Source organism: Haliotis rubra, unplaced genomic scaffold (assembly GCF_003918875.1).
Source record: "Haliotis rubra isolate DU_JTF1 unplaced genomic scaffold, ASM391887v1 Scf108, whole genome shotgun sequence".
Classification (NCBI taxonomy): domain Eukaryota; kingdom Metazoa; phylum Mollusca; class Gastropoda; order Lepetellida; family Haliotidae; genus Haliotis; species Haliotis rubra.
Window position 1 is genome coordinate 229,584 of NW_025764981.1, and position 26,315 is coordinate 255,898.

Consider the following 26,315-nt stretch of genomic DNA (forward strand, 5'->3'; position numbering starts at 1 on the left):
CCCCAAAAGGCTTGCCAAATCCACTACAATAGAAACGTATGTTGTCAGAGACCAATGTCCATTAACATCCTCTGTCTGACGACACTTGGTTATAAAAGAGAACCGGGTTTGATACTAGAAATGTAACCAGCGTCATTATTGGAGGTCACTATGTATGTTGGTGTAAACCATGAACACATTTACCATTCGTCAACAAAGGGTATGTTGCCAGCGTGACTACCAGCTGAAGAACGTGTTGTTTGTATGTCACAAGGGATAGAAGTTTTTTCGAAACTTGAAAGATAGATGACAATGGGAATCGAACACTGAAGGTGACACACAACACACGTCTTAACGCAACCATTGGTTTAGGACCATATAAAATTATGGATAAAACGGTTCATTTTACGTTTCTTCCCATATGCAACTGCAATGCTCTTTTGAAAATTCAAAAAATGCAATTTTTGATGAATACGCTAGTCCTATATTTTCTGTGTGACCTCTGTAATGACCTCAATGATGTCGTTGGGTACATCGTGTCTTGAAATAAAACAAAACAGAAAACGTTTTCATCGTTTATTTCTCAGAATACGTTTCTGAATCAGGACATGGCGGCCATCATGAAAGCATTTTGAGTGTTTGACATCTGAGTTTGAAGCATAAATTGTAGAAACTGATTCATATTGAAACCTCCGCCTTGCTGTTGTTGTTGTTGTTGAGCAATTCCTGCGTAACGAAAACATAAAAATATATACTGCTGAACATTATAAGTTGTTCTCTGGTCCCTCGGGGGGACATGGGTAGATGCACCCTCTACGTTTGTCTATGTTCTCTTCCCCCCTCGGGCTCAGGAAACAAAACCAAACATAGAGGGTACATCAACCCATGAGCCCCTAGGGACCAGTGAACAACGTATTTATCTTACCGAACACCTACATGTTGATTTTGAACTGTTTGAAGCATGGGTATTGGATTATAATAAGGAGTACCGGAGTTAGGCAACAGCCCAAACACTACTAACACGAAGTACCAAATGAATTCCCACAGTCCGGCATTTCCAGCGGGTAACATGGAAAATATTACTCGCTTGTAAGCAGGGTACATTGATTGACTCAGCCAATTTATGTGTGAGGTAAGATAAATAGTAATATCCGTATTCGCTACTTTACTTCACCCCGCAAGAAGGAGTAAAATATAGTTTACATTCCAGTGAACAAAACAGTAACAAATACATCCTGAAATAAATCATGCTTTTGTACTAAAAAATGTTTATTATGTCAAGTCAAAGAATTTGCTTTGATACAAAATGTTGTAGTTTTACATAAGGACAATTCTTGCACATATACCTGCTTTCATTTTGATTTTGAGATTCAATGTCTGTGTCAGGAATTAGCCAATAATCATTTGCACTGTAATGCCAACTGTTTTATTCTTACTCTGAAGTGTTAGAATCATTGAGAGAATGTGGAAATATCTTGTTGCTGGCTTTACCTTCACAATGTCAGTATTGCATGTATATACTGAAACAACCATAGACAAAGAAATATATTCCGTCATCTTATTGTGTAGTTGTCTGTTTCTTTTCATACTGTAGGGCTACCAATACATGTGCATTCTAAACATTTCCAAAGATTTCCATGCATTTTTGACATCCTTCTTCAACTGTCTAGGTTTCAGCGGATACACCTAATTTGAAAATTCACCAGGAACTAACATGAATGATTGTATTCAATTTCAAAAGAAGATAATAATAAAACAATTATTCAACTTTCTAGATGCAGAGCATCATTTCATCATCATCATCATCATCATCATCATCTTTTTAGCAAGCCTGGCTACTTGTTGATATAGTATATATCTAAATATGCCTAAAGATCCAGCGGTCCTGACTGGAGAGTCGTCCGATTGCAGAAGCCGCGAAGATTAATCATTCATTATGACGTAATAATAGTTTATATGACGCAACATCATTCAAAATCACAAATATAAGATATGAAATAATGTTACTGAAACCGTTTCATAGGAAATAATTTTTTTCAAACTTGTTGGTAATATGTTGCATGTTACATTTTAGTGAGGTGTGGGTCTGTAAATGACCGTATTCAGTTAGGTAAATCTCGCACACCGCTGATCAACCATATCCCTGTATCATCGCATATTTCTATGACAAATGATTTAAAACTCACACAAATATATTGCAAGTTGATTGATTTAACTGCTGGGCGATATTTTTATTTATAGGGTACGCCCATCATACTTCTGTTTCCTGACTGGGCGGGGCTTGTTAATGCTGGTTGATGTCACAAATGTTATACAGTTGTATATATGTTAATACTGTAATTAACTAAACAGTGTATAATTAAGATTTGACTTCATTAGTTGTGGCTTTTATGGATGTATGCTTTACGCTGAGTTACACAATATCTAATGCTTAAAAGATTTTATCATATATATCCATACATGTAAAAAGTATTGTAGCCAACACTTAAATATGCGATATCTTGTTCTGAAACAAGGTTAAAAAGATGCAATTTGCTGCATTAGGAACTTGTCACAATATAGAAGTATTTTGAACAAATATCGGTAATAATTGAGACAATAATTTTGAGGGAATCCAACCACTTTGAGGACGTAACTGTGTCTGGTTTGGAAGACACACAAGGTGTTTTTCTGGCTTTAACCTTGCATACTAAGAGTTCAATCAATGATTAGCTTACTCTGTGCCTGGCAATAAGCGGCCATAAGGGTGACGATGATGAAAACGACAAGGAGCTTCATGGCGGTGCTGGAAGATAAAACATCACAGATCATGAGCTGTAATGTCTATTTGTATATTAATGCTCACCAATAATTTCATTTTATGACGTGTATGAGGCGACTGCCATGGCACTGGTCACATGTATTTGTTACCTGAAAATTGAGATTCGCTAACTGCTGTAGGTATAATTGAAATACACATCGAATGCTACATGATTGTGAAAAAAGCAAAAGTCTAATATTACTTTCCCGCATTCCTTGCACACAGGTGATAATGTCTCCAAAATGGCACCAAAACTGGTGTTACCCCGGATTTGTTCGGATAGTTGTCATTTAATAAGATATAATAACTAGATAATAATTATACTACAATTTATCCTCACATAAACCTACGTTGTTCAGGTCTTCCTGAATTGACATGATGAGCAAAAATATTTTAAACGGTATTGTACATTTACATTATTTAATCAAACCTGTTGGAAAATGTCTCATATCTTTCAAATATCTACTATCAAATATCAAGCCTTCTCAAGAGATTCATATAAATATAATCAAGTTTGAATGGAAGTGCTTATATGTCAGCGGCGATATCCAATTTCCCCATTGCAGACTGAGTTTACAGTCGATACACCATTTTCCAAACTCAACCAACAAAGTGAGTGAGTGATGAGAACGATTTTACGCCGCTTTTAGCAATATTCCAGCAGAAATGAGACGCCAGAAATGGGTTTCACACAATGTGCCCATGTGGGGAATCGAACCCGGGTCTTTAACCATCGGGCTTACCCAACCGCCCCTAATCAACACAGAGGAATGTTTCCGATGTTTATCCAGTTTAAAAATAGTTAAAATATTCCATTTCATTCAATTGTAACGTTTGCTTACAATCTTTAAATCAAATGCGAAGTCAATCAGATATAAAAGGCCTCAAAGACATTGTAAATAGCAAGGACCTTTGAAAGATTACTCAAAGATTATTGCAGTTATTTGTCCATATTTGTACATCACTGTGGTATATAGTTTTGCTTAATCGAAGAACTTACCAATGACAATGCACTCAGTAATATAAGAATAAATCCCTGATTTTGTATGACAATATCTTTGATGTCGCTCAGAACAGGAAATATTATTGTAATAAACAAATTGTAGAATACACAGATTGAATACGATATTGTATTGTATAACGGTAGAGTTGGAGAGGAAGAAGTGAGAGCTGTACTTACACTGGTGAGTGATGACGACGACTGATTTTACCTCAGAGGATACAAAGCCGTTTTGAAAGGGGGAAAGGTTACCATATATTTCAGTGTTAAGCATTGAAGATGTCAGAACGACTTAGTATAATGGCGACATGGCACTTATGACTCACGCATGTTTGACACCATGTCTCTGTTGCTGACCGCCCAGCGGAACACAGAATGGCAGTAGTTCTATTGCACACTGACTTAACGAAGGACGTTAATATGTTTGGTGTTATATTCATGAACATTATTTATTTATTTCGAGACAAACATACATGTTGGATGTTTATCACACATTTTAGTCAGAGTAATAACTACATATTTATAACCAAAGATAATTACATGTAACATCTTTGGCAAATTTCTGGTGCCTGTTCTTGATACAACATGTATTTGAACTCAATCCGTTAAAGACCCTGAAGATCCGGGTTAGCACTGGTTGTCAGCAACCCACGCCTGCAGCAGCGAGTTAAGGGACAGGGTTGTCAAGCGCGCTGATTTGGTTGATGTCATCGTATCCCAATTGCGTGGCTCGCTGCCAGTGATGTCAAACACTGGTTTCTCTTGCCCAGATTTGATTATTTACAGACTGCCGTATTGCTAGGATATTCATGATAAACAACAGGCAAAACAAAATACAATACTTTAAACGAAATACTGCTCTACTCTTGCCCCTTATCTCACATTAAATCTCAGGATAAAGTTACTAGAAGACCAGCAATGGAATACTCAGCCTTGGTTTATTTTTTGTAACTTTTCACCATTGTTGCAGTGAGGGGAATAATGCCATTGTTGCTATAATCACTACTTTTGTATTATACTTCCCTTGAATTTGTACTGCCACGCTATTTTGTACTGTTACACCTTTAGTAGTAATTTGTATCAATTTGTATGCTTTGTTCATATTAGGTGTTGTTTGATTTCAGTTCTTTTACTGTCTTATGCTCGTTTAAGGTTTAGTTACAACTTGGGAATCACCACGTAACGATTTCGGTGTCCACAAGCTTTGTTGAGTGAAACTTTTGTCAGTCAAAGCATGTTTTCAAGTTTTACGTGATGTACAACTCTGATGACAGACAAATGAAACCCCATAGTTTTCATGGCCCAACAATTAATGTTGCACGTTCATTCCATGTTGGCGTGTTTGGCCGCCACACTCCAACACTTTGAGTTTCCACTACAATCCGTATTTTTGAGAGTAGTTTATTCTGCCTGCACACAATATGCAAACGGCCATGTGAACTCATTGTGTACGAATATCATCAAAACTCCGTCAGATATTTTCAGTGTGAAATGATTCTTCATGTGCTATGCCAATAGTCTGAAATTGTTTCTAATCAACAATAAAGTACAAAAAATGACGGGCACTGCATAAGTATCTGTGGTGCCATCACTAGATGAAAATCTGAAATCTGTCGTCAGATACAATTTTTTATACAACCCTTTAAAAGTTACAAAATACATACCTTGACGTTCACAAGTACATAATCCCTAAAAATACTCTGACTTAATGAAATGGTGTTCTCTGTGTAACATCGCCACTGCTTCGAACCAAACTGACTTGGATTGGCAAATATTATCACCATTATTCCACCTAGTAGATATAAACTTGACATCGAAAAGTCAACAACTAACATATATATTGTCATGATCTTCCGCAAACATTAGACACCACATGCCTGCATATATACCCAAACACATGTTTATGTAAACTGTCATTCTTAGATACCAATGTCGGGTATTGTTGAATTGTGTCTGGTTTTTGGCACTGTACTCTACGAAATTCGACCCCGTGATCATAGGTGGTTCGTTTTATTCTGCCAATCACGTCGTTCACAGTAATGCAGTGGAAGGTCATTGAAACAAACACTCTTTGAACTCGAAGCTACCGTGACATTTATTCGTTCGGTGTTAACAGTGTCTACACGGCATACAGTGTATTCTGTCGATGACCCTGCAAACAATACATAATAACGAATTGCGTTCGATCGTATAGTGTTAAAGAGTGGCCTAATGTTTGGCATACCAAAAAGCAAGTTCATTGTTCGTTTGCACAACACCTTAAAGTCTTGAAACAAGAGTTGGAATTTATTTCAATTCATTCACATAATATACACCGAAATTAAAAGATGTCTCTCATCATTCTATTCTGAAACTTCATATTGGACAGAAGCAAAGCAGGAGCAAGTTGTTGAAGTGTGAGTGGTTGCTGCGGTTGTGTGTTTGTCTGCCGCCCTCCAAAAAGGCCACTGAGCCCCGTACCACTTGATCGTCCCAGCAATGATTGCAAGTTCAAAAGATCTACAACAGAAGGCAAAAACCGTATGTTAAATTTGAATTTTCAATTATTCACCCGTTTCTTAATTACTTTTAAATTACCAAACACAAGAAAACAACAGTTGAGACATTCGGTTTTCGCTCTTTTGTTACGAATGCTTGGTGTTAATCATGTTTTACTGTCTTATCTTTATTAACTTTTGTTTCTTATCTTCATATCATGCAAAGTGTGTAGTCATGCCTTGATTTCTGCGAATGAGTCTCCGGGACGGTGCTTGAAACAACCCACCACCGCCGTTGAACCCCAAAAGGCTTGCCAAATCCACTACAATAGAAACGTATGTTGTCAGAGACCAATGTCCATTAACATCCTCTGTCTGACGACACTTGGTTATAAAAGAGAACCGGGTTTGATACTAGAAATGTAACCAGCGTCATTATTGGAGGTCACTATGTATGTTGGTGTAAACCATGAACACATTTACCATTCGTCAACAAAGGGTTTGTTGACAGCGTGACTACCAGCTGAAGAACGTGTTGTTTGTATGTCACAAGGCATAGACGTTTTTACGAAACTTGAAAGATATATGACAATGGGAATCGAACACTGAAGGTGACACACAACACACAGACTGCCGTATTGCTAGGATATTCATGATAAAGAACAGGCAAAACAAAATACAATATTTTAAACGAAATACTGCTCTACTCTTGCCCCTCATCTCACATTAAATCTCAGGATAAAGTTACAAGAAAACCAGCAATGGAATACTCAGCCTTGGTTTATTTTTCGTAGCTTTTCACCATTGTTGCAGTGAGGGGAATATTGCCATTGTTGCTATAATCACTACTTTTGTATTATACTTCCCTTGAATTTGTACTGCCACGCTATTTTGTACTGTTACACCTTTAGTAGTAATTTGTATCAATTTGTATGCTTTGTTCATATTAGGTGTTGTTTGATTTCAGTTCTTTTACTGTCTAATGCTCGTTTAAGGTTTAGTTACAACTTGGGAGTCACCACGTAACGATTTCGGTGTCCACAAGCTTTGTTGAGTGAAACTTTTGTCAGTCATAGCATGTTTTCATGTTTCACGTGATGTACATCTCTGATGACAGACAAATGAAACCCCATAGTTTTCATGGCCCAACAATTAATGTTGCACGTTCATTCCATGTTGGCGTGTTTGGCCGCCACACTCCCACACTTTGAGTTTCCACTACAATCCGTATTTTTGAGAGTAGTTTATTCTGCCTGCACACAATATGCAAACGGCCATGTGAACTCAATGTGTACGAATATCATCAAAACTCCGTCAGATATTTCCAATGTGTCTACCTTTGTGGGGTTTTGTGGAGTATATGCTCAACATTTAATACATTTTGATTTAAAATTGACGGTTTCGTTTTGGAAGTGACTGATCGTGAGCAGCCAACTGAAAGCCTTTTGTTTTACTTGGTTTCATCCATGGACTCTACAGTGATGTTATTCGTTCACAAAACAGTGCACATGAACTCGGCCGTTCTTGAACCACTTGGGTTGTATAGATTTGGTAGGGCACCGTAGGGCGCGGTTGGCACTCATGCCTGTACCGTCCAGCAGTACAGAACCATTAACAAAATCATTGATATTTTGTCCAATATCCGCGGCTCCTTTAAGACCATTGTGTAATGCTTTGTTTTCACCATGTCACTTTGACATGTTTCACAATAAGATTACCAGGCAAGTGGACATGTTTGCAAAAGTGCATGATAAAATTCAGCCATGAAAAGTCTCCAGCACCATCCCGTAATAGCTGATTAACATAAGCGATTGAGGGAAGAGCGAGAGGAAGAATCCATTGTCTGAAATGATTCTTCATGTGCTATGCCAATAGTCTGAATTTGTTTCTAATCAACAATAAAGTACAAAAAATGACGGGCACTGCATACGTATCTGTGGTGCCATCACTAGATGATCAGCGCCAACCCCTTCCCACGTCCACAAGAAATATTTGTCAAGAGCAGAGGTGATCCATTAGGATATTGAGACCAGGAAGCAATGGTGTTTGGGTACAAGAGAACAGTTTCCAATACCTGCTTCGGATATCATTAGGCCCTGGACGTTTAAGCGTAATGAAATAACCAATGACAACTCTATAAAGAATGTTATTATTGTAGTCCTCTATTGTAGTCCTTAATTGCCTGGTATAGACCACAACAGTTTTAAACCTTTCACTGGAATCCATGGTGGGTTTTCACTCATGAGTGTCTTGTGATTTTTTAAAAGAAAAAAAAAACCTTCTTTTTTTCTGTTTTATGGAATTATTTTTCTTTCGAACTTAGAATGCTTCACTTTATTCTTACAATAATATATTCTTTCCATTTTTGTTGTTGCCTTGTATTTCCGTTTGTACAGCCTGCTATACCCCCATTAAGTACAGTTTAGAACGATTTACTATAATAACGTTACATCTCGTCTGTTTGAGATCTGACGATTTGTAAGGGGTGCTTCAAAAGTGAACACTGGTTTAAGTGAACAACGCTATATTATGACGAGATCTACAATTATCTGGCACAGTTTTGGACATTGTATGCTACTTCCCAGTAGTAGCTACTTTTCTGAAGAGTTTTATGTGGCCATGTCCAACAAATGAACGGCAAATTCCTGTCCTTAATATAGTAAATAAAATTCTTTATATTTGAGGTAAGTATTCTGAACGATACAAATGAGGGTCTTAAAAAACCTGAAGAATGTGCTTGAAACTTAAGTGATATAAAAACCTTAAGGTTTGTCCAAAGTTTGATTTTGCACCTGAATTCTATACATGGAACATGTTTGATTAAATGTGGCGACCCTAGAATATAGTTACAATTTCAATACAACTTGTCACAAATGAAACAGAATGGCATCTGCTGTTCATCGACAACGTAAAATACTCGAATTCCTCGTGGACTTAGGGATAAATTAGGCGTCCGCAAGGGCACCAATTCTTCTTCCCTTCCTGTTGATCTTCTTAATTAGGAATTATTTACTTCTTGCGGACAAAATCTTATGGGTGTTTGGCCAAGAGATTTTACTTAAGCTTCTAATGTATGAATGCTTTTATATCGTTCAATGGTGGTCAGTTGAACTTAAAATATCAAAGATTCAGGGAAAACGACTCATCCGATTAATGTTTAGACCTGTGCGAGAGATTCACAGTGACAACACTCTGGCCAGAAGACGTTATGATACTCTCCAATAATCTGTGTCAAGCAATATTCTACCAGCTCCATCACACAACGCTTCCTCAATGTGTTTTATCAAGGTTACATCATTCAAGGTCACAGCAAATCTTTTAAGAGATTTAATAGCGGACGTAACGCATCGGTGACGAAAATGCAATTCAAGTTTTTGCGATGTGCCATATATTTCCATGCTTTTATAGGGAACAATTCACATGCCTTTGCAAGTTTTTGAGTCTTGTGATAACGATAGGACAGGATACGGAAATGTTTTGCGTGCACCTGCTTCTGACAGAGCTCTGCCTTTATTAGAGTAATGGATTATGCACATATATGTTATGTTATGCTATTATGTGTTCCTTTATCTGCACAGTGTACTGACATTTTTACACACATTGTGGTTGTTGATTTCGACCCTCCAAGCGGTGTTTTGTCACGTGTCTTATCTGCTGCACGTTCTTGATTACGCCTTGTACAATTTCAACAGGTAGATGAGCATTTACATACCAGAGAATTAGTTTTCATTGCTTGCTGAATTCGACGGTCCATGATTCACCATATGCTATTTAGAGGTTTGTGTGTTTCTGTACAGTGCATTATGTTTGAAATGAAAGAGCTTTGCTGTAATTGGATTGGAAAATCCACTGAAGCTATGGATCTTGTTGACTTGGGTCAATCTTGAATGAACAGGATTCTATACTGGACAAACATAGTTAGGGATATATGTAAATTTTGAAATTATGAATAATGATCTATTAATGTATTGACACACTGATAAAATATCAATCATTAAAATACCAATATCCCTAACTTATTTTGTCCAGTATATGTTGTAGATTGATGAATCATGTACGCATTAGGATAATATACGTTCCATATTGGCATGGATGAAACGAGTGCTTTACAAAAAGGGCACTTTAGGAACGCCTGAATATTCAACTAGCCTGCTGTCTTAGAACATCCCGAAAAGAGACCACAACTACTACTGAAGTTCAAGATAAATTACACATATACTTCGATGTCACAACATGATGATTTATTTAAAAAAGAACAGATAAGACAACCCTAAACTTCAACAGAGGTTAAAGAAAACAGGATTTTGTCATAATCCTGTAGCTCATCCGTCATGATTTGTTGGAATTGCACACAACAGCATCCAAACTGTTGTGTTCTACTTCCGTTATGCTGCATCATCAAATTGCACGAACATAGAGCAAAACCTGGTCTTTAATTTTGTTCACAGCTGACATTCACCGTATAACTTTTGGTATCAATGAAAACTTCATTATCTCACAGGGGCGGTGGGGGTAGCCTAGTGATTAAAGCATTCGCTCGTCACGCTGAAGAACCGGGTTCGATTCCGCACATGGGTACAATGTGTGAAGCCCATTCCTGGTGTCCCCCGCCGTGATATTGATGGAATATTGCTACAAGCGTCTCTCACTCATTATCTCACACCCCAGTGATTAGATTAGTCAGACATTGCTGCTCCGTTAAATCATCCATCTTTTGATATTGGATGCATATTTCCTTTTAATAGGATCTTATTTCAAGCACTAATGACAACATCCCCACCAACCCGACACCTATCCTATTCACGCACGCATACTGCATATAAAATAGTCGGACCTTAAGCAACATATGTGAGTATTACGTTCTTTAACGATAACTCGACAAGACATCGAGGACAAGAAAAAGAGTATTGCATTTTTATTGATCAGAAAGAGAAAAATCAATTTCCATCGACAACTTTATTAATAAAAGTACAAAGTTCTCAGTTACTTAGTCACATCAGGCATGCTTGATACTGTTTTAGTAACGTCATCAACGCCGGCGCCATGAAAACAGTTCTCCTCCATTCATATAGTCCATCATCATCCAGTTTTCAAAGAAGTTGTTGGGAGACGACTGGTAAAATGGCCGCGGGGGAGGAGGAGCCAGAGGTCGTGGCGTGTTTCGTTGACCTTGAGTACCTGTAACGATAATGAATGTCCTAAAGTATTGCATCGTCTAAAGAATCACGGATGCAAACAGTTTTCATCTGTCGGGTTCTATGTCGCTGTTACAATACAGTTGATACGGTATGCAAACAGATTGAAGATGGTATCAGCAGTGTTCCAATTCGTGATATTATACTATCATTTTGGTTGCTCTTACGATAGAGTTGCTAGAACTCGAAACTTGATATGCCATCGTATAATTGCTTTTAATAATCTGCTGGCGTTGTAATGTTTGTCCACTGTTTTACTGTGCTGGTCGCTCTAGTCATAGAGTGTATACTGACTCCGAGCAAACCAGTTCATGTTGAGACCAGTTAATGTCGAGTGCCAGTCAGAGTAACAACAAATACAACCATGGCAGATCGAACTATCGCTGCTTCGCTCTCCGAGTAGCCACTCTACCCATTAGACTATGGAGGCGCTACGACAGAAGTTATGAGCCTAAGTCTCATCATCTAGCCCTAACAGTCCTAAAAGCATTTTCTTGAACGTTGGATTTGACGCTACAAATTTAAGGTCCAAAACTTAAATGCGGTGTCAATGAATTACTATTTCTTATGTGTTTCATTTTTTAACCACAATCAATTTTGGGAGCAAACTCTCATTTGTCTTTGTTTTATGACATTTACAATATTGAACAGGTAAAATAGTAATAGCCCAATCTTGCAATGTAATTTTAAAGCAAATTCGATGTTTATGACATCATATTTTTCAATAAATGACTTCAGCAACCGTGTATGAGTACAATGGGTGAATGGCCACGTTTCATCCAGTGCCAAACAAATGGCAGCATCAAGCAATTGATAGTTGAGCTATCGTGTGCACTTCCGGCAATTAGTCATTTGCTGAAACGTTTTGTGAAATGACAGGAGGTGACATTGTGCATCAGAAGCTTTAGGACCAAAACAATTATTCTTATAGTAATTATCATATTGTAAATGCATTTACGTTTTTGGCTGTGTAATGTAAGTATGTGACCTTTTGCCTAAGTACATACTAACAATGGAAACGAACCTGTTGCCATGACGACGATGCACAGGCAGGTCACCAAAACCAGTGAAACACTACCCATTGCGACACCCAAGGTACTGCAAACAGAAGAACGAAAACCCATACATGACAATATACCGAGGTTTATTAGAACTCGATTTCGGACGAAAATAGAAAATGCTTTCCTCGTGGAATATCAAGTTATAACATGGGCATTAATTTGACATAAAATTACCAGTCGAAAAGAAGGGTAAAAGGCCAAATACCTGTGGTAATGTTATAAATGAAATTCCTGTGAATATGTCGCTGACAGGGTTGACACATGTTATAAATGAAATACTGAATGAAGGTGTTTCAAAACGGGAAAAATACAAAACGAAATCAAGATATTTTCCTTTCATTTATGCAAACAGGTTTATTCATTTATGTGAACGGTCTCTCCAGCTGTCTTGATATATATAGATGTATGTTATATCATTTCATGAGTGAGTTAGTGAGTTTTTAGCAACATTCCAGCAATACCACTGCCTCATGAGGATTAAGTTGTTTGTTGATATACAGAACGTATCAACACTGGTACAGATATCTGTGCTGATATATCAATACGGATGACAGTGAAAATGACAAGTCCATAGAAACCTAGCAACCGTAATCAATGCAAACTTTGGCATTGTTGATACAAGTTTCGCTAAAACAAGACCAAGTTCTAAATCAGTATTCAGTTTACTTTAGACTTATCTTACGACAGACCTGAAAAGTGAAACGTTTATTTTCGAAAACCTGTTCACGTTCTTTGCACCGAAGGGCGGTGGGGTAGCCTAATGGTTAAAGCGTTGGCTCGTCACGCCGAAGACCCGGGTTCGAATCCCCACATGGGCACAATGTGTGAAGCCCATTTCTGGTGTCCCCCGCCGTGATGTTACTGGAATATTGCTGAAAGCGGCGTAAAACCAAACTCAGTCAGTCAGTCTTTGCACCGAATGCATGAACTCGTAATCCTTCGATTTATCCATAAGGAAATATATTGAAACTATAAGTTATTGAATATGTTTTGTGCTTCAATCAGCATCCCGCTATTTGACGATGGCCTTGAAGGCAACCGACCAGGCATATCGGATGTTGACGACATATGTGTAAGACGCCACGCTGGCGGGACACGTCATGCATTGGTATCGACTCGACTCCTCCGACCATCATCTCACAGTAGGGACCTACCTTCCTCGTACATCCTCCGGGAGATGTTCTACAGAGAGAAATTGATGCACGCAGTTTGTGTCTAAAAATTTGAACAGGCTTATCTAAAACTCACCTTGATCCTAATTTGGACTTCAAAAGAAGCCTGGATACCCAAAGGAACAGACCTCACTTTGGGCGACAATGGTGAAGAAACTGAATTTTACATTTGACCTCGCGGAATCCTCGGCAGTCTACATAAAAGTGCCAACATAATGTGTGTGCTTCATCATGGCAAGGAATCAAGCTGTCACATCGTTGGAGTCCACCTTGTGTCTTGTACAAAGGTTAAGGAGGCACGAGGTGCCCGGTCTCTGAGGCAGTTATGTACCTCATGCGTGCCAAAAACCTACACTCATAGTTGCAAGGCCTAATTAGCGATGATTATCTTCTTGATTTGAAACACCATAGCCCTGTTGTGGGTTTCACCAAAGTGGCGATTAGGTTTTTGTTACTTAAGGACCCGTGAAGGTCCGGGTTAGAATTGGTCTTCAGTAACCCATGCTTGTCGTAAGAGGCCACTGACAGGATCGGGTAATCAGGCTCGCTGACTGGGTTGACACATGTCAACGGTTCCCAATTGCGTAGATCGATGTTCATGCTGTTGATCACTGGATTGTCTGGTCCAGACTCGATTATTTTCAGACCGCCACCATATAGCTGGAATATTGCTGAGTGCGGCGTAAAACTAAACTCACTCACTCACTATTACTTAAGGCTAGACTGAGACACCGTGACATAACTTAAATATCGTTAAAGAGGTGTTGAACACCACGCATGCCCTGTTTCACTCATTAAGTCACATGTTGTTTTCTTTTTTCGACTTAACGTGCTTTCATGATACCCTATGCGAAACATTAAAGTTCAAATATAGCACATATTTTACATAAATGATATAAATATTCGATATCATTATTCATATGTGTACACTATAGGAACTATTAAACGTTTGCATTTCACGATGGGGCGTGGTGGGTGAGCTGTCTGAGGCGCCAGGCCGGTGATCTAGCGAGCTTGAGGTGCCGGGATCGAGCCCACCTCCGTTGGTATATGACCAGATGTAGCCACATGTGGCCACATGAATACGTGCAAACACCTAGTTGCGGGTACAGCAACGTGCAGTCAAAGCCACATTAACTGCGCCTAGTGGCTGCAAGATTTGTACGAACCCCTGGGAGTTGAGATTGATAATACGGTGTGCCGTTTGAAATTGACATCCAGTGATCGAAGGAAAACACAAAGCGCCTTTGATCAGCTGAGCTGGATATTGGCGCTATACAAATATTAGCATAATAAAGTAGTAAGTACACCCCTTCAACTCAAAGTACTAAGTGCATCCCATATTACTGACAGACAGACAGTTTTATTCTCAAGAGAACCCACCAACGGTAGTGCATGAGAAAAGTACAATATAAATTCGCATATGATTATATAATCAATCAAGATGACAGCAATATAAGGTAAATACATATATATAGTGAAATTTTCAATGAAATATGACAAAGTAAGTTAGCAATATTCTCATGCAGCTGCAACTAGTCTGAAGATGATGTTGATGAATTTAGACAGGTTTTTCACATTTTTTACTCTGGTTCTAGATAAACATTTTTTTAGCTTGAACATATTAGGCCATTCAAACCTCAGTCGCCCGCTAATGAAAGCAGTGAAGGATTGCATCGCCGATACAATTTCATATGTTTAGTTACGTTTTTCCTTGGGTTATTTGCTTACTTTGCGTTAAATCGATCTTAAAACGAACAGTTAGGGTTTAATCGTGTGGGTGTTCGGCCATGAAGCCTTCATCAGTACTACGTTGTACAGCCTCTAATACCCTTGATGCCCTCATAACATTATACACCGCCTGTCTTCAACACAATACGTCCAGTGCCACCAGCATCACTGGTAAATATGCATCATACTTGAACCAATGAAGATCCGGGTCAGAACTGATCCTCAGCAACCCATGCTTGTTGTTATAGGCGACTAAAGGGATCGAGTTTAGGCTGGCAGACTTGATTGACACACTACTTGATCGATGCTCATGATACCAATTACTTGGTCGTCATGTAGCTGGAATATTACTGACAATAACAATTAAGAATTAAACAATTAACAAACATGTACGAGGTTATAAAATTAAACCGTTACCAAAAGTATTGTGAAGGACATGATTCGTGAAGGACATGTGTCTCTGCTTGATTGGCAGATTCCTTGAACCGTTAATGCGAGGGAAGCTACCTCGTTGTTCTAAACTGTTCCGATGGCATCGGAACTGTTGATTCTGGAGCTACCAAATGGAACATTCAGCTACTCATCCGGCGTGATGGTTTCCGTGGATTGTAAGCATGGCCAATGCTCCCGGTAGAGAAGGACATTCTTCCCCTTTTTTCACGAATACATTGTGGCATCACTGATTGTCAGTGATCCATTCATATACTTTAAACATTCATCCTTTAGTGGCCAATTTAATCTTTACATAATTGAAACTGGTTATTCTCTCGCTTAAACATTTTGTATATATTTTGAAAATGAATAAAGAGGCAAACGTACATCGTTAGTGTGAAACTCACTACCCGAGGTATGGTGCTTCATTCAATGCATTTGAATAATACCAAATAGTATAGAAAAACTGATAAATTGCCAATATCTCCACACAAACGATGCAACAGCAGAAACAATGTAAAAATGTAAAGAATATTTATTATTCCTTGGTTTCAACTATTCCGATTAATAACATACGAAACACGTTTCTTTCTACTTTTATCGTTGCAGATTTGTTTTTATCTTGCACAACCCATTTAAATAAAGATTAAAATTCTATTAATATGTGGTAGAACATTATCTGTATACGTAAGAATTCTAGTCTGTCATAATCTGGCAGTTCCTCTGACGGATTTAACATTTTCCTGCAAATGTTTTTAAGAGAATGAAAATACTATTACTGACACAGTTACAGGTATATAATCGTTCGGTGTTGTCAGTAGGTGTCAGTGCTCACTGTGTTCTATGTACATGGCAGCTCCCTGACCGTGACGAGCAACGAGACTGATGTAACCCGGAAGTCATGCAGATAATGCTGCCGCCATGAGCTCACCACTGACATAATTATCACTAGTTGTATAGCAACAAATGAGGCCTGACATGGGGGTGTAGCTGTACCTATAGGCATATTAGCAGATTATATCCTTTCTGTAATCATTTTGCTCACATCTTAAAAACGTTTTGAGATCATACTCATGCAACATACTATTATCATTTTAATAAAAAGGATTTATCCTTTAAATGACTGTATATATATCTTTCATTTAGTGAAGGTGTTTTCGTCAGAGAAAACAAAACAATATTTATGATCACAATATACACGTTACTCATATTAAGATATGCATTATCATGCTAAGAAGGTTTATAGTTAAGAATTTCTAAGAACAAAACAAAGAAGGAATGGCTTTTCGATGTTGACATATGTGTTAGGGGGTATATGGGCTACGTGTATACTGTTTTGGTGACTGTTTTCAACCTACTACTTTTTTATAATTTGATCAAATCAAATTTCAAGTGTATAATTTCTTTTGCTGGTCAGGCGGGTGAGCCATTCATGCTTTTGTTACACAGATCACAATAGGTCACGTTCGCTCGTCACGCCCGGTTCAATTCCGCACGTGGGGATAATGTGTGATACCCATTTCAGGTGCCCCCGCAGTGATATTGCTGGCATATTGTTAGAAGTGCCGTAAAACTAAACTCATTCACTCATAATATGTCAGAACATTGACATAGACAGAAGTCTTATTTCAAAATGAGAAAAATGAGAGTTTTTAATTATGGGAAATGTTCAGAATACCAAAATTTAAACAATTATCAGAGTGTATTTTAGAATGAAAATATACATCTTAACACTGGTCCATCATTAGATGCATTCGCAGTCTATAGCTATGAACGCCTGCCTGCATTAAAAAAGCGTATAGCCCTCCCATCTTGAACCTGCATTCATAAACGACTGACAGCTAATGAATGACGTCATACGACTTGACACTATCGCGACCAGCCCTAAGAGAGATAGTCCCGAATTTTGCTGCCCCGGACAATATCAACGGATATTCGCTGGGGTAAACGAATAAAGTAAGTACTTTCATTAATCAATTGTGATATAGAAGGTTTATTGATATGTAAACAGAGTGGAACCGAAAGTAAGACCAGCTGTTATAAAGTGTTGTGTGTTAGTATTGAAGTAATGAATCTATATCAAGAAAGTAAGTGTGGCTTAAGGTATCTTCAGCTGATTTTCAGATACTGTGGTTTGGTTGTGTTTGGCCACATTCAAGCAGTAACGTAGTGACACACATTGTATCAACCAAGACAGATGCTTAAACAACTGGACAACTTATTTCATTTTGCAGTTGGCTTAGACTAATAGGCACGTCAAGCCGATACTCCGGTTCGATTCAACATGGGTATACCGTGTGATGCCCATTTCTGGTGTCCCCGTCCTGATGTGTCTGCAATATTGCTAAATGCGGCATAAAACCAAACTCACTCTGCAGTTCCACTATAGTGAGTAATCTGAACTTAGGCGTTTATACCTTCGGTGTATACTGTTGAGGACGGATGGACTTTTACCGGAGAAAACATGGAATACGAACCACTACGCAAGAAAAACACTCGACCTCCTATTCAAACATTTACCACGAAATCTCTTTCTTTGAAGTTTACTTTGACAATTTGCTACAATGGAAATATTCTATTTGGAGAGCCCAATTGACAAATAGAATCGAACTGAAATATTTGTGTCACACATTTTCTGTGCTAACGTATACAAATCCATATTCCAAGCCAGAGACCAATCTGGCATTCAATAGGAAACGTATTCTGTTTATTACTTGGCTTGAATTTTACAAGCGTAAATCGATCACTAGTAATTGAAAATATAAGCGAAAGCATCTTAATGTGATGAAGTTGCATTGTGAAGAAATTATTATGCTCAGATGTGCTATCCTTTAGTTACACATTGTAGTAAGAAAAACAATATATACGTCACCGTGATACCATTATTGTAATTATTATTAATTACAATGAGACTGTTGTGTCATGGTTCCATTTCATTTCGTAGTTAATGTCATTAAATAAATGTTTCTGGGACCCACGGTCAATATTGAGGCTATACTACGACATCCTGTAAATATTCAAACCTGGTTACAGCAAACATGTGACTTGAAGCATGAGCCAAGCTCTATACCAACCAATGAATTACCCACAGGAAGTCGAATTAGCCAATCAGAAAGTAGTCTATCGAACCTTAGGTACTTGTTTCTAAATGGTGAATTCCTTTCAAGATAACGCTTAAAACTTATATTGACATAAACTATTTCAACTTTAAAATATTTTGACAACGTTAGTGTTAAAAAAAAAGGAAAAAAGGAAATTCTTGGATGTATAATAGAAGCCTGAAATTGTTTTGCATTACGGCTCATTGGCAATGGAAAGTCTCTTCAGTTTCAGATATTTATCCCGTACAGTCCGTAACTATAGCTAGTAATGCCCTGGTTGTCTACCAATAGAACGCACCTTCGGACCCTCTCTCTTTTGCGTTCTCGTAAGCGACTCCCTGATTGGTCGGTAAAGACCTTCCTAAGATGACTTGTGATTAGATGTCGCTAGCTATACATGATCATGTGCGTGTACCTGTAGCGAGCACTAAGATTTGATGTTAATTAGATTCACGGAGTCTGGCCACGTGATCGCCCTGTCATGTTACACAAGAAACACGAATCACCTTTTCTGACCACGAATCTTAAGTTAAGGATAACTGAAATGAACCCACATTGAAAATCCAGGAAAAACAATTATTTAAAAATTTAAAACTGTTAATCCAAATGTTCACCCATATTTGAAAATTTGTTTGAGTCACTTACAGCTTCCAGGTCCTTTCTCGTTATCGTGAAAAGAATTCAGGCTGACTTTGGCAGAAATGCATACTGTTACATCTTGTAAATGATTATGTAAAGTGTTATCAAGTGTTACAACGATATACAAATGATGTAACTATGTACAATTTCATTTTCATTTCTACAATTCTCCCCTTTTCACTCATATCACCATTTCAATATATATGACCATGTCCAAAGTCAACAAGTTGCAATTTCAAGAAATAAAAATGAGGTTTGTCAACCATCACTACTTTCAGCCAATAATTAAAAACATATCCGCAAATATGAATCAGAAGGTCCTTTATCCTACCTTGGTAGGATAACTAGCAACCCTTCAGTAACCCATGCTTGTCGCAAGATGCAACTTACGGGATCAGGTGCTCAGGCAGGCTGACTTGGTTTACACATGCCACCGTATCCCTATGTCGTAAACCGATGCTCATCGTCACTGGATTGCCTGGTCCAGACTTTAGTATTTATAGACCGCCGTCATATAGCTTGAATATTGCTGAATGCGGCGTTAAACAAAAAAGGAAGCCTCAGTCTTTATATGCGAATGAATAATCTTTTATACATTTAAGTATTTGTTTCTATATTCACATAAACACGGACCATTTTAGAACGTTTTCTTCCAGTGTGCTATGTTTGTTCACAGATGGTTCCTGTAATGCGGGCGTGGTTATTCACCCTGGCATGTCTCCTTGTCTCCGTCTGGGCTCAAACCTATCCAGGTACTAACAGATAGAGTGTGTGAACTGTAGTTTACTTAAATTCCGGCGTTTGACAATATTTCGCAAATGAATAATGTCTTTATTTAAGCAACACCCCCCAAAAAGAAGAAGATAAATATCATTCGAGTTTAACATTGTTCATGTAAACAGTTATATGCATGTACAGACATAGTTTATTCTTGCAGCCAACCGATCTATATATATTACCATTTTGTGTATACATGCATTTAACATATATAAGTTGTCTATAATAACGATGTAAATATGCACGACCCATGAAGATCCGGGTGAGAATTGATCTTCAGTAACCCATGCTTCCTGTCGTAAGAGGCGACTAACGGAATCGGGTGGTCAGGCTCGCTGACTTGGTTGACACATGTAATCGTATCCCAGTTGCGTATATCGATGCTCATGCTGTTGATCACTGGATTGTCTGGTCCAGACTCGATTATTAACAGATCGCCGCGATATAGAGTGCTGCGTAAAACTAAACTCATTCACGGTAAACATGTACCTTTTACCTCAGAACGCGTCTGGAGTGTAAATAAAACTTCAGTTCAGTAAAGCGTGTTGGTATCAAGTGGATAGAGATGGACACTGTTTATCTAGTATCAGAGGCAGCTTGCTTTGTATACTCCGTGAGGAGCTGAGAATGAAAATGAACTTCACTCCGTTATGACGCGTTTAGCATACTTTAGCCTGTAGATGGTGCATAAAAAATATACACATTGGCATAAGGATTCTACAGTATGGCATTGTACAATTCTTCACCTGTCCACAATTTCTTCCAACAGGTCCGCCGCCAGGTGCTGTATTACGAGGTGAGACGGCACACAATATATTTACCATCAAACATTTCATATTCCTTACAATCTATCAAATACGAATTATACCCCCCAAAAAATCGCTTTATCCGTACTATTTATATGTGTTTCTCGTCTCCAAACTCAACCGGCATGAGATTGGACGGAAGAAAAATTATTTACATATCGCCGCCATATAGCTGGAATATTGCTGAGTGCGGCGTAAAACTAAACTCACTCACGGTAAACATGTACCTTTTACCTCAGAACGCGTCTGGAGTGTAAATAAACTTCAGTTCAGTAAAGCGTGTTGGTATCAAGTGGATAGAGATGGACACTGTTTATCTAGTATCAGAGGCAGCTTGCTTTGTATACTCCGTGAGGAGCTGAGAATGAAAATGAACCTCACTCCATTATGACGCGTTTAGCATACTTTAACCTGTAGATGGTGCATAAAAAATATACATATTAGCATAAGGATTCTACAGTATGGCATTGTACAATTCTTCACCTGTCCGCAATTTCTTCCAACAGGTCCGCCGCCAGGTGCTGCATTACGAGGTGAGACGGCACACAATATATTTACCATCAAACATTTCATATTCCTTACAATCTATCAAATACGAATTATACCCCCCAAAAAATCGCTTTATCCGTATTATTTATATGTGTTTATCGTCTCCAAACTCAACCGGCATGAGATTGGACGGAAGAAAAATTATTTACATATCGCCGCCATATAGCTGGAATATTGCTGAGTGCGACGTAAAACTAAACTCACTCACGGTAAACATGTACCTTTTACCTCAGAACGCGTCTGGAGTGTAAATAAAACTTCAGTTCAGTAAAGCGTGTTGGTATCAAGTGGATAGAGATGGACACTGTTTATCTAGTATCAGAGGCAGCTTGCTTTGTATACTCCGTGAGGAGCTGAGAATGAAAATGAACCTCACTCCATTATGACGCGTTTAGCATACTTTAGCCTGTAGATGGTGCATTAAAATATACACATTAGCATGAGGATTCTACAGTATGGCATTGTACAATTCTTCACCTGTCCGCAATTTCTTCCAACAGGTCCGTCGTCAGGTGCTGCATTACGAGGTGAGACGGCACACAATATATTTACCATCAAACATTTAATATTCCTTACAATCTATCAAAAACGAATTATACAATTTTCTTAGCTTTATCCGTATTATTTGTATGTGTTTCTCGTCTCCAAACTCAACCGGCATGAGATTGGACGGAAGAAAGAACTAAACACAAATACGGAAAGTAAAAAACCAAAATGCTTGTCACTAAATGTGGAACTTTTGAAAATTGAAATTGAAATTTATGAAACTTAACAGTTCGTCTATTGGTTCATTTGTGATGAAGATCGAGTCTCTTAGCTTCGGAAATGCTTTGTTTATAAATGTTCATCTAGCAAGATTAGGCTGCTGTGGGTATATGTTATGAGTGCAAAGGAAACATCAAGGCATACAAATATTTACTACCTACGAGGGCGAAAATATCGGGGTTCATATTTTTCAAACGATGCCCTAGGGCAAAATATCACTTTGTCATGGTGACGTGACGTCAAGAACAATGCTATGACGTCACGTTTCTTCTGTGACGTTACATTCTACATGCGGCGACGGCGGGTAGACAGCCTATGTTTGAAAGTAGATTTGGATTATTTTCCTCAATTTGACGACTTCGGTAATAAACAGAATATTATATTCGTGCCCTATTCATACTATGTTTACGACACTCGTGCCTAAATATCGGTATATCCCTCGCTCTCGCTCGGGAAATACCAACATTTAGGCACTCGTGTCGTAAACATAGTATGACATGGGCACTCATATAATATCCTCTATATGTGGCGACGAAACTTGAGATAAAGAAATCCTGTTATTGTTAATAATATGAACCATGTGTACGTGAGGTGCTAAATGGGTCATTTATGTTCAAGGTCCCTTCCAGCCCACCCGGGCTTCTTTGAACAACCGGCGTCCTCCCCGAATCCGGCCGGGATGCAGTTTATGCGGAGGATGGCTGTGTCCCAGGCGGTACTATCAAGTGACTACACCAAACGGATGACAGCCCTCGACGCAATTCAGAACATTCCTTGTGTAGTTGGAAACCCAGTATTAAAGTACCTCCTTATGGACTACATGGACATGAAACCACTGCGTAAGACACTCGTCATTCCTAACTTCACTTGGGGAGCTCATCCTCATCTTCATACATTCATGAAACCTCTTAATCAAGGTGGGGCGGTTGGGTAGCCTAGTGGTTAAAGCGTTCTCTCGTCACGCCGAAGACCCAGGTTCGAATCCCCACATGGGTACAATGTGTGAAGCCCATTTCTGGTGTTCCTCGCCGTGATATTGCTGGAATATTGCTAAAAGAGGCGTAAAACTAAACTCATTCACTCACTTTAATCCAGTTAAGTCGTCTTAATTAACGAATTTCCGGAATAGGGTGTTTCCAGATTAACGGTGTCGGGGATATGAAGGTTACACTGTTTATAGACATCGTTTAAAGATGACATTTTAAACAGAACATAGGTCCGGGATAATATGGCTTGGTTTGTTTGGGTTTGGGTTGGTGTCTTGGTAAACAGTATTCAAACATCACCTCAGTCCAGCTCACCTGTATGTGATGAGGTAGAAGTAAAGAAGTAGCCTGTTTACAAGATTCGATTTCCCCCCAAAAATACACAACTTTTAGAACCCAAAATTGGACATTGATACCTGCCTGAAGAAGGTGCCACCGAAACATGACATCAAAAAGCGCTAAAGACACTTGTTGTCATTCTCTGAGTTCTCAAACACATTATTTACTTATTTAAATACAGTATATCCTTCTACCAGTGCTCGCAAAACATCCTTTTGAATGTACCTTGTCATTTTGTTAGCTGGAACACCACACAGAAGGAAACAATATACGCCGTCCTGTACTCACATAAGATCCTTCTTCGTGAATATTTTCATATTACTTACACAGAATCAATATCCTTCTTCCAGGATCCGAACCGTGAAGGTCCGGGTTAGAATATTGATCTTCAGTAACCCATGCTTGTCGTAAGAGGCGACTAACGGGATCGGGTGGTCAGGCTCGCTGACTTTGTTGACACATGTCATCGTATCCCAATTGCGTAGATCGATGATGCTGTTGATCACTGGATTGTCTGGTCCAGACTCGCTTATTTACAGACTGCCGCCATATAGCTGGAATATTGCTGAGTGCTGCGTAAAACTAAACTCACTCACTCACTCAAATGTTTTCATAGTTTGAGCGGTACCTAAATCACGCCTTACGATGCTTTGTGTAATCACAGAGAATCAATAGCCTTCTTCCAGTACTCGCATAGTATCCTTCTTCATAAAAGTTTCCATATTTTGGGCGGAATCTGAATCACGCTGTACGATCCTTTCTTTAATTACAATGAAACAATATCCTTCTTCCAGTACTCGCATAATACCCTTCTTCATAAATGTTTTCATATTTTTAGCGGTACCCGAATCACGCATTACGATCCTGTGTGTAATCATTGAGAATCAATATCCTTCTTCCAACACATTTTCAAATATATGTATCTTTTTGTCAGCGCTTCCTGGATCACCGCAATCTCAGATGAACCCGTCGACACAGTTAATGATCCTTTCAGACAAGGGAAGGAGGTTCGAGGCCGGAAGACTCCTCCAAACTCGCTGTGTGCAATCAAATGACCGCCTGGGTGCCCTGATGTATGACATAGCGGAGGTCCCTCTGGCTGCCGCTGCTCTTGCCGGCAGATAGGACACACGTGCACTGTTCAGGTATAATGAGAACAGTCTACATCTTCCTGAAACATTCACTGTACGGATGGCATGTGTCGAAAGGTTTATATTTCTCGGGCTTTACGAAATGGAAGACGAATTATTTAAAGTTATGATAATTGAAAATGTTCAGTTTTAAGATGATAGCGGGTCTGTATTCCACGTTGTTCTCGTGTAATGGCTGATGCTCACCAAATAAAGGCTTAGTTTCTAGAGCATGTGTGTCTTGTACTATTCGAAACCTTTATCAAAACTGTCGTCACAGTTGAATGGATGAATGGACCTCTCACAGATCCCATCAGAGATGTCTCACTAGTCATTATCCATCAGTTTTCCATCTGCTTCGTTGGCATCTTCTGTGACTTTCATTACCTCGTAAACCACTGAATCTGCCATAGTAATGAAACAAAACATGCTTTTAATGTTTAGCATGTTAGTGAGAGCGGGTTGGTTTCATCCCGTCTTTAGCAATATTCAAGCAATATCTCGGCAGTAGACATCCGAAATGGGTTTCACACATTGTACCCATCTGGGGAATCGAACCCAGTGACGAGCGAACGCTTTGATCAGCAGGTAAATGTTTATGCATGAGATGACTCCTCTAGAACTGTGTCTGCCTAATTGCCCCGAGTCAAGATGTAAATCATTAAACACGATGAAGGTTTTGCCTTGGCCGACTGCTGGACAAGTAGGAACTCACCGACAAAAAGATCGCAATGTTACGATAGCGGTCTTGGATAAGAAGAAACAAGACGGAAAAAACGAAAAGTTGAAATTCAAAAAATATTTTGGCAGAAACAAACGGGACAGGATGAGGTACATTTACCTAACGTTTTGTCACACGAAACCATTTGCACATTCACAAGAAATCTCTGCTAAGCAGAATCGAATGTACAATTCCGACTTTATCGTGAGCAGTGTCCTTATTCTCGAAACGTTCGTAGCTGTAAGAATTCTTAACTTTGATCGTAGCCAATGTGTTAAGAATGGGCTTAAGAAGTTCGTAGGGCTACGAACGTTTCGAGAATAGCTAGCCAGGGCCCCGTTACACAAAGCTGTCGTAAGCCTAAGATCTCGTAACTTTTCACGTAGCATTCGTACCTCCTATACTGTAACATAGGAGGTACGAATGCTACGAGAAAATTTACGAGATCTTAGGCCTACGAGAGCTTTGTGAAACGGGGCCCAGGTGTTTATGGATCACTATCAAACTGGATGACACCAGGTGTTTGCGAAAGTCTGGGCATAGCCTGCCCCACCGGTATAACACTTCACACGGGGCAGGGCAGGTGGGATACCGGTGGTTAAAGCGTTCGCTCATCCCGACGAAGGCCAGGGTTCGATTCCCCACATGGGTACAA

General features: G+C 38.9%; 1 protein-coding gene and 2 long non-coding RNA genes across 3 annotated transcripts; 1 reads left to right on the plus strand and 2 right to left on the minus strand.

The window, feature by feature from the left end:
- Positions 1-541: 541 nt before the first annotated feature.
- LOC124281036 lies at positions 542-4,097 on the minus strand. Its single transcript, XR_006899832.1, has 3 exons — positions 3,960-4,097; positions 2,697-2,764; positions 542-705 (listed from the first exon to the last, which is right to left on the minus strand). It is a non-coding gene; the product is annotated as an uncharacterized LOC124281036 (long non-coding RNA).
- Positions 4,098-11,197: 7,100 nt separating this feature from the next.
- LOC124281018 lies at positions 11,198-13,892 on the minus strand. The gene is made up of 3 exons (XR_006899822.1): positions 13,761-13,892; positions 12,476-12,549; positions 11,198-11,434 (listed from the first exon to the last, which is right to left on the minus strand). It is a non-coding gene; the product is annotated as an uncharacterized LOC124281018 (long non-coding RNA).
- Positions 13,893-17,673: 3,781 nt separating this feature from the next.
- Positions 17,674-25,170, plus strand: LOC124280999 (uncharacterized protein 3-like). Its single transcript, XM_046717009.1, has 7 exons — positions 17,674-17,803; positions 20,264-20,339; positions 21,134-21,160; positions 21,677-21,703; positions 22,220-22,246; positions 23,103-23,323; positions 24,744-25,170. Exons 2-7 carry the CDS (start codon positions 20,302-20,304, stop codon positions 24,932-24,934), a joined length of 531 nt encoding a protein of 176 aa, XP_046572965.1. The 5' UTR covers positions 17,674-17,803; positions 20,264-20,301; the 3' UTR covers positions 24,935-25,170.
- The last annotated feature ends 1,145 nt before the right edge of the window (positions 25,171-26,315 follow it).

What these genes read in the sequence shown, in the direction of transcription:
- LOC124280999 (XM_046717009.1), top strand. Translation starts at nt 20,302, where the DNA reads ATGTCTCCTTGTCTCCGTCTGGGCTCAAACCTATCCAG. An exon ending in GCCAGGTGCTGTATTACGAG is followed by an intron (nt 21,161 to 21,676) that starts GTGAGACGGCAC and finishes TTCTTCCAACAG; the next exon opens with GTCCGCCGCCAGGTGCTGCA. An exon ending in GTCAGGTGCTGCATTACGAG is followed by an intron (nt 22,247 to 23,102) that starts GTGAGACGGCAC and finishes TTTATGTTCAAG; the next exon opens with GTCCCTTCCAGCCCACCCGG.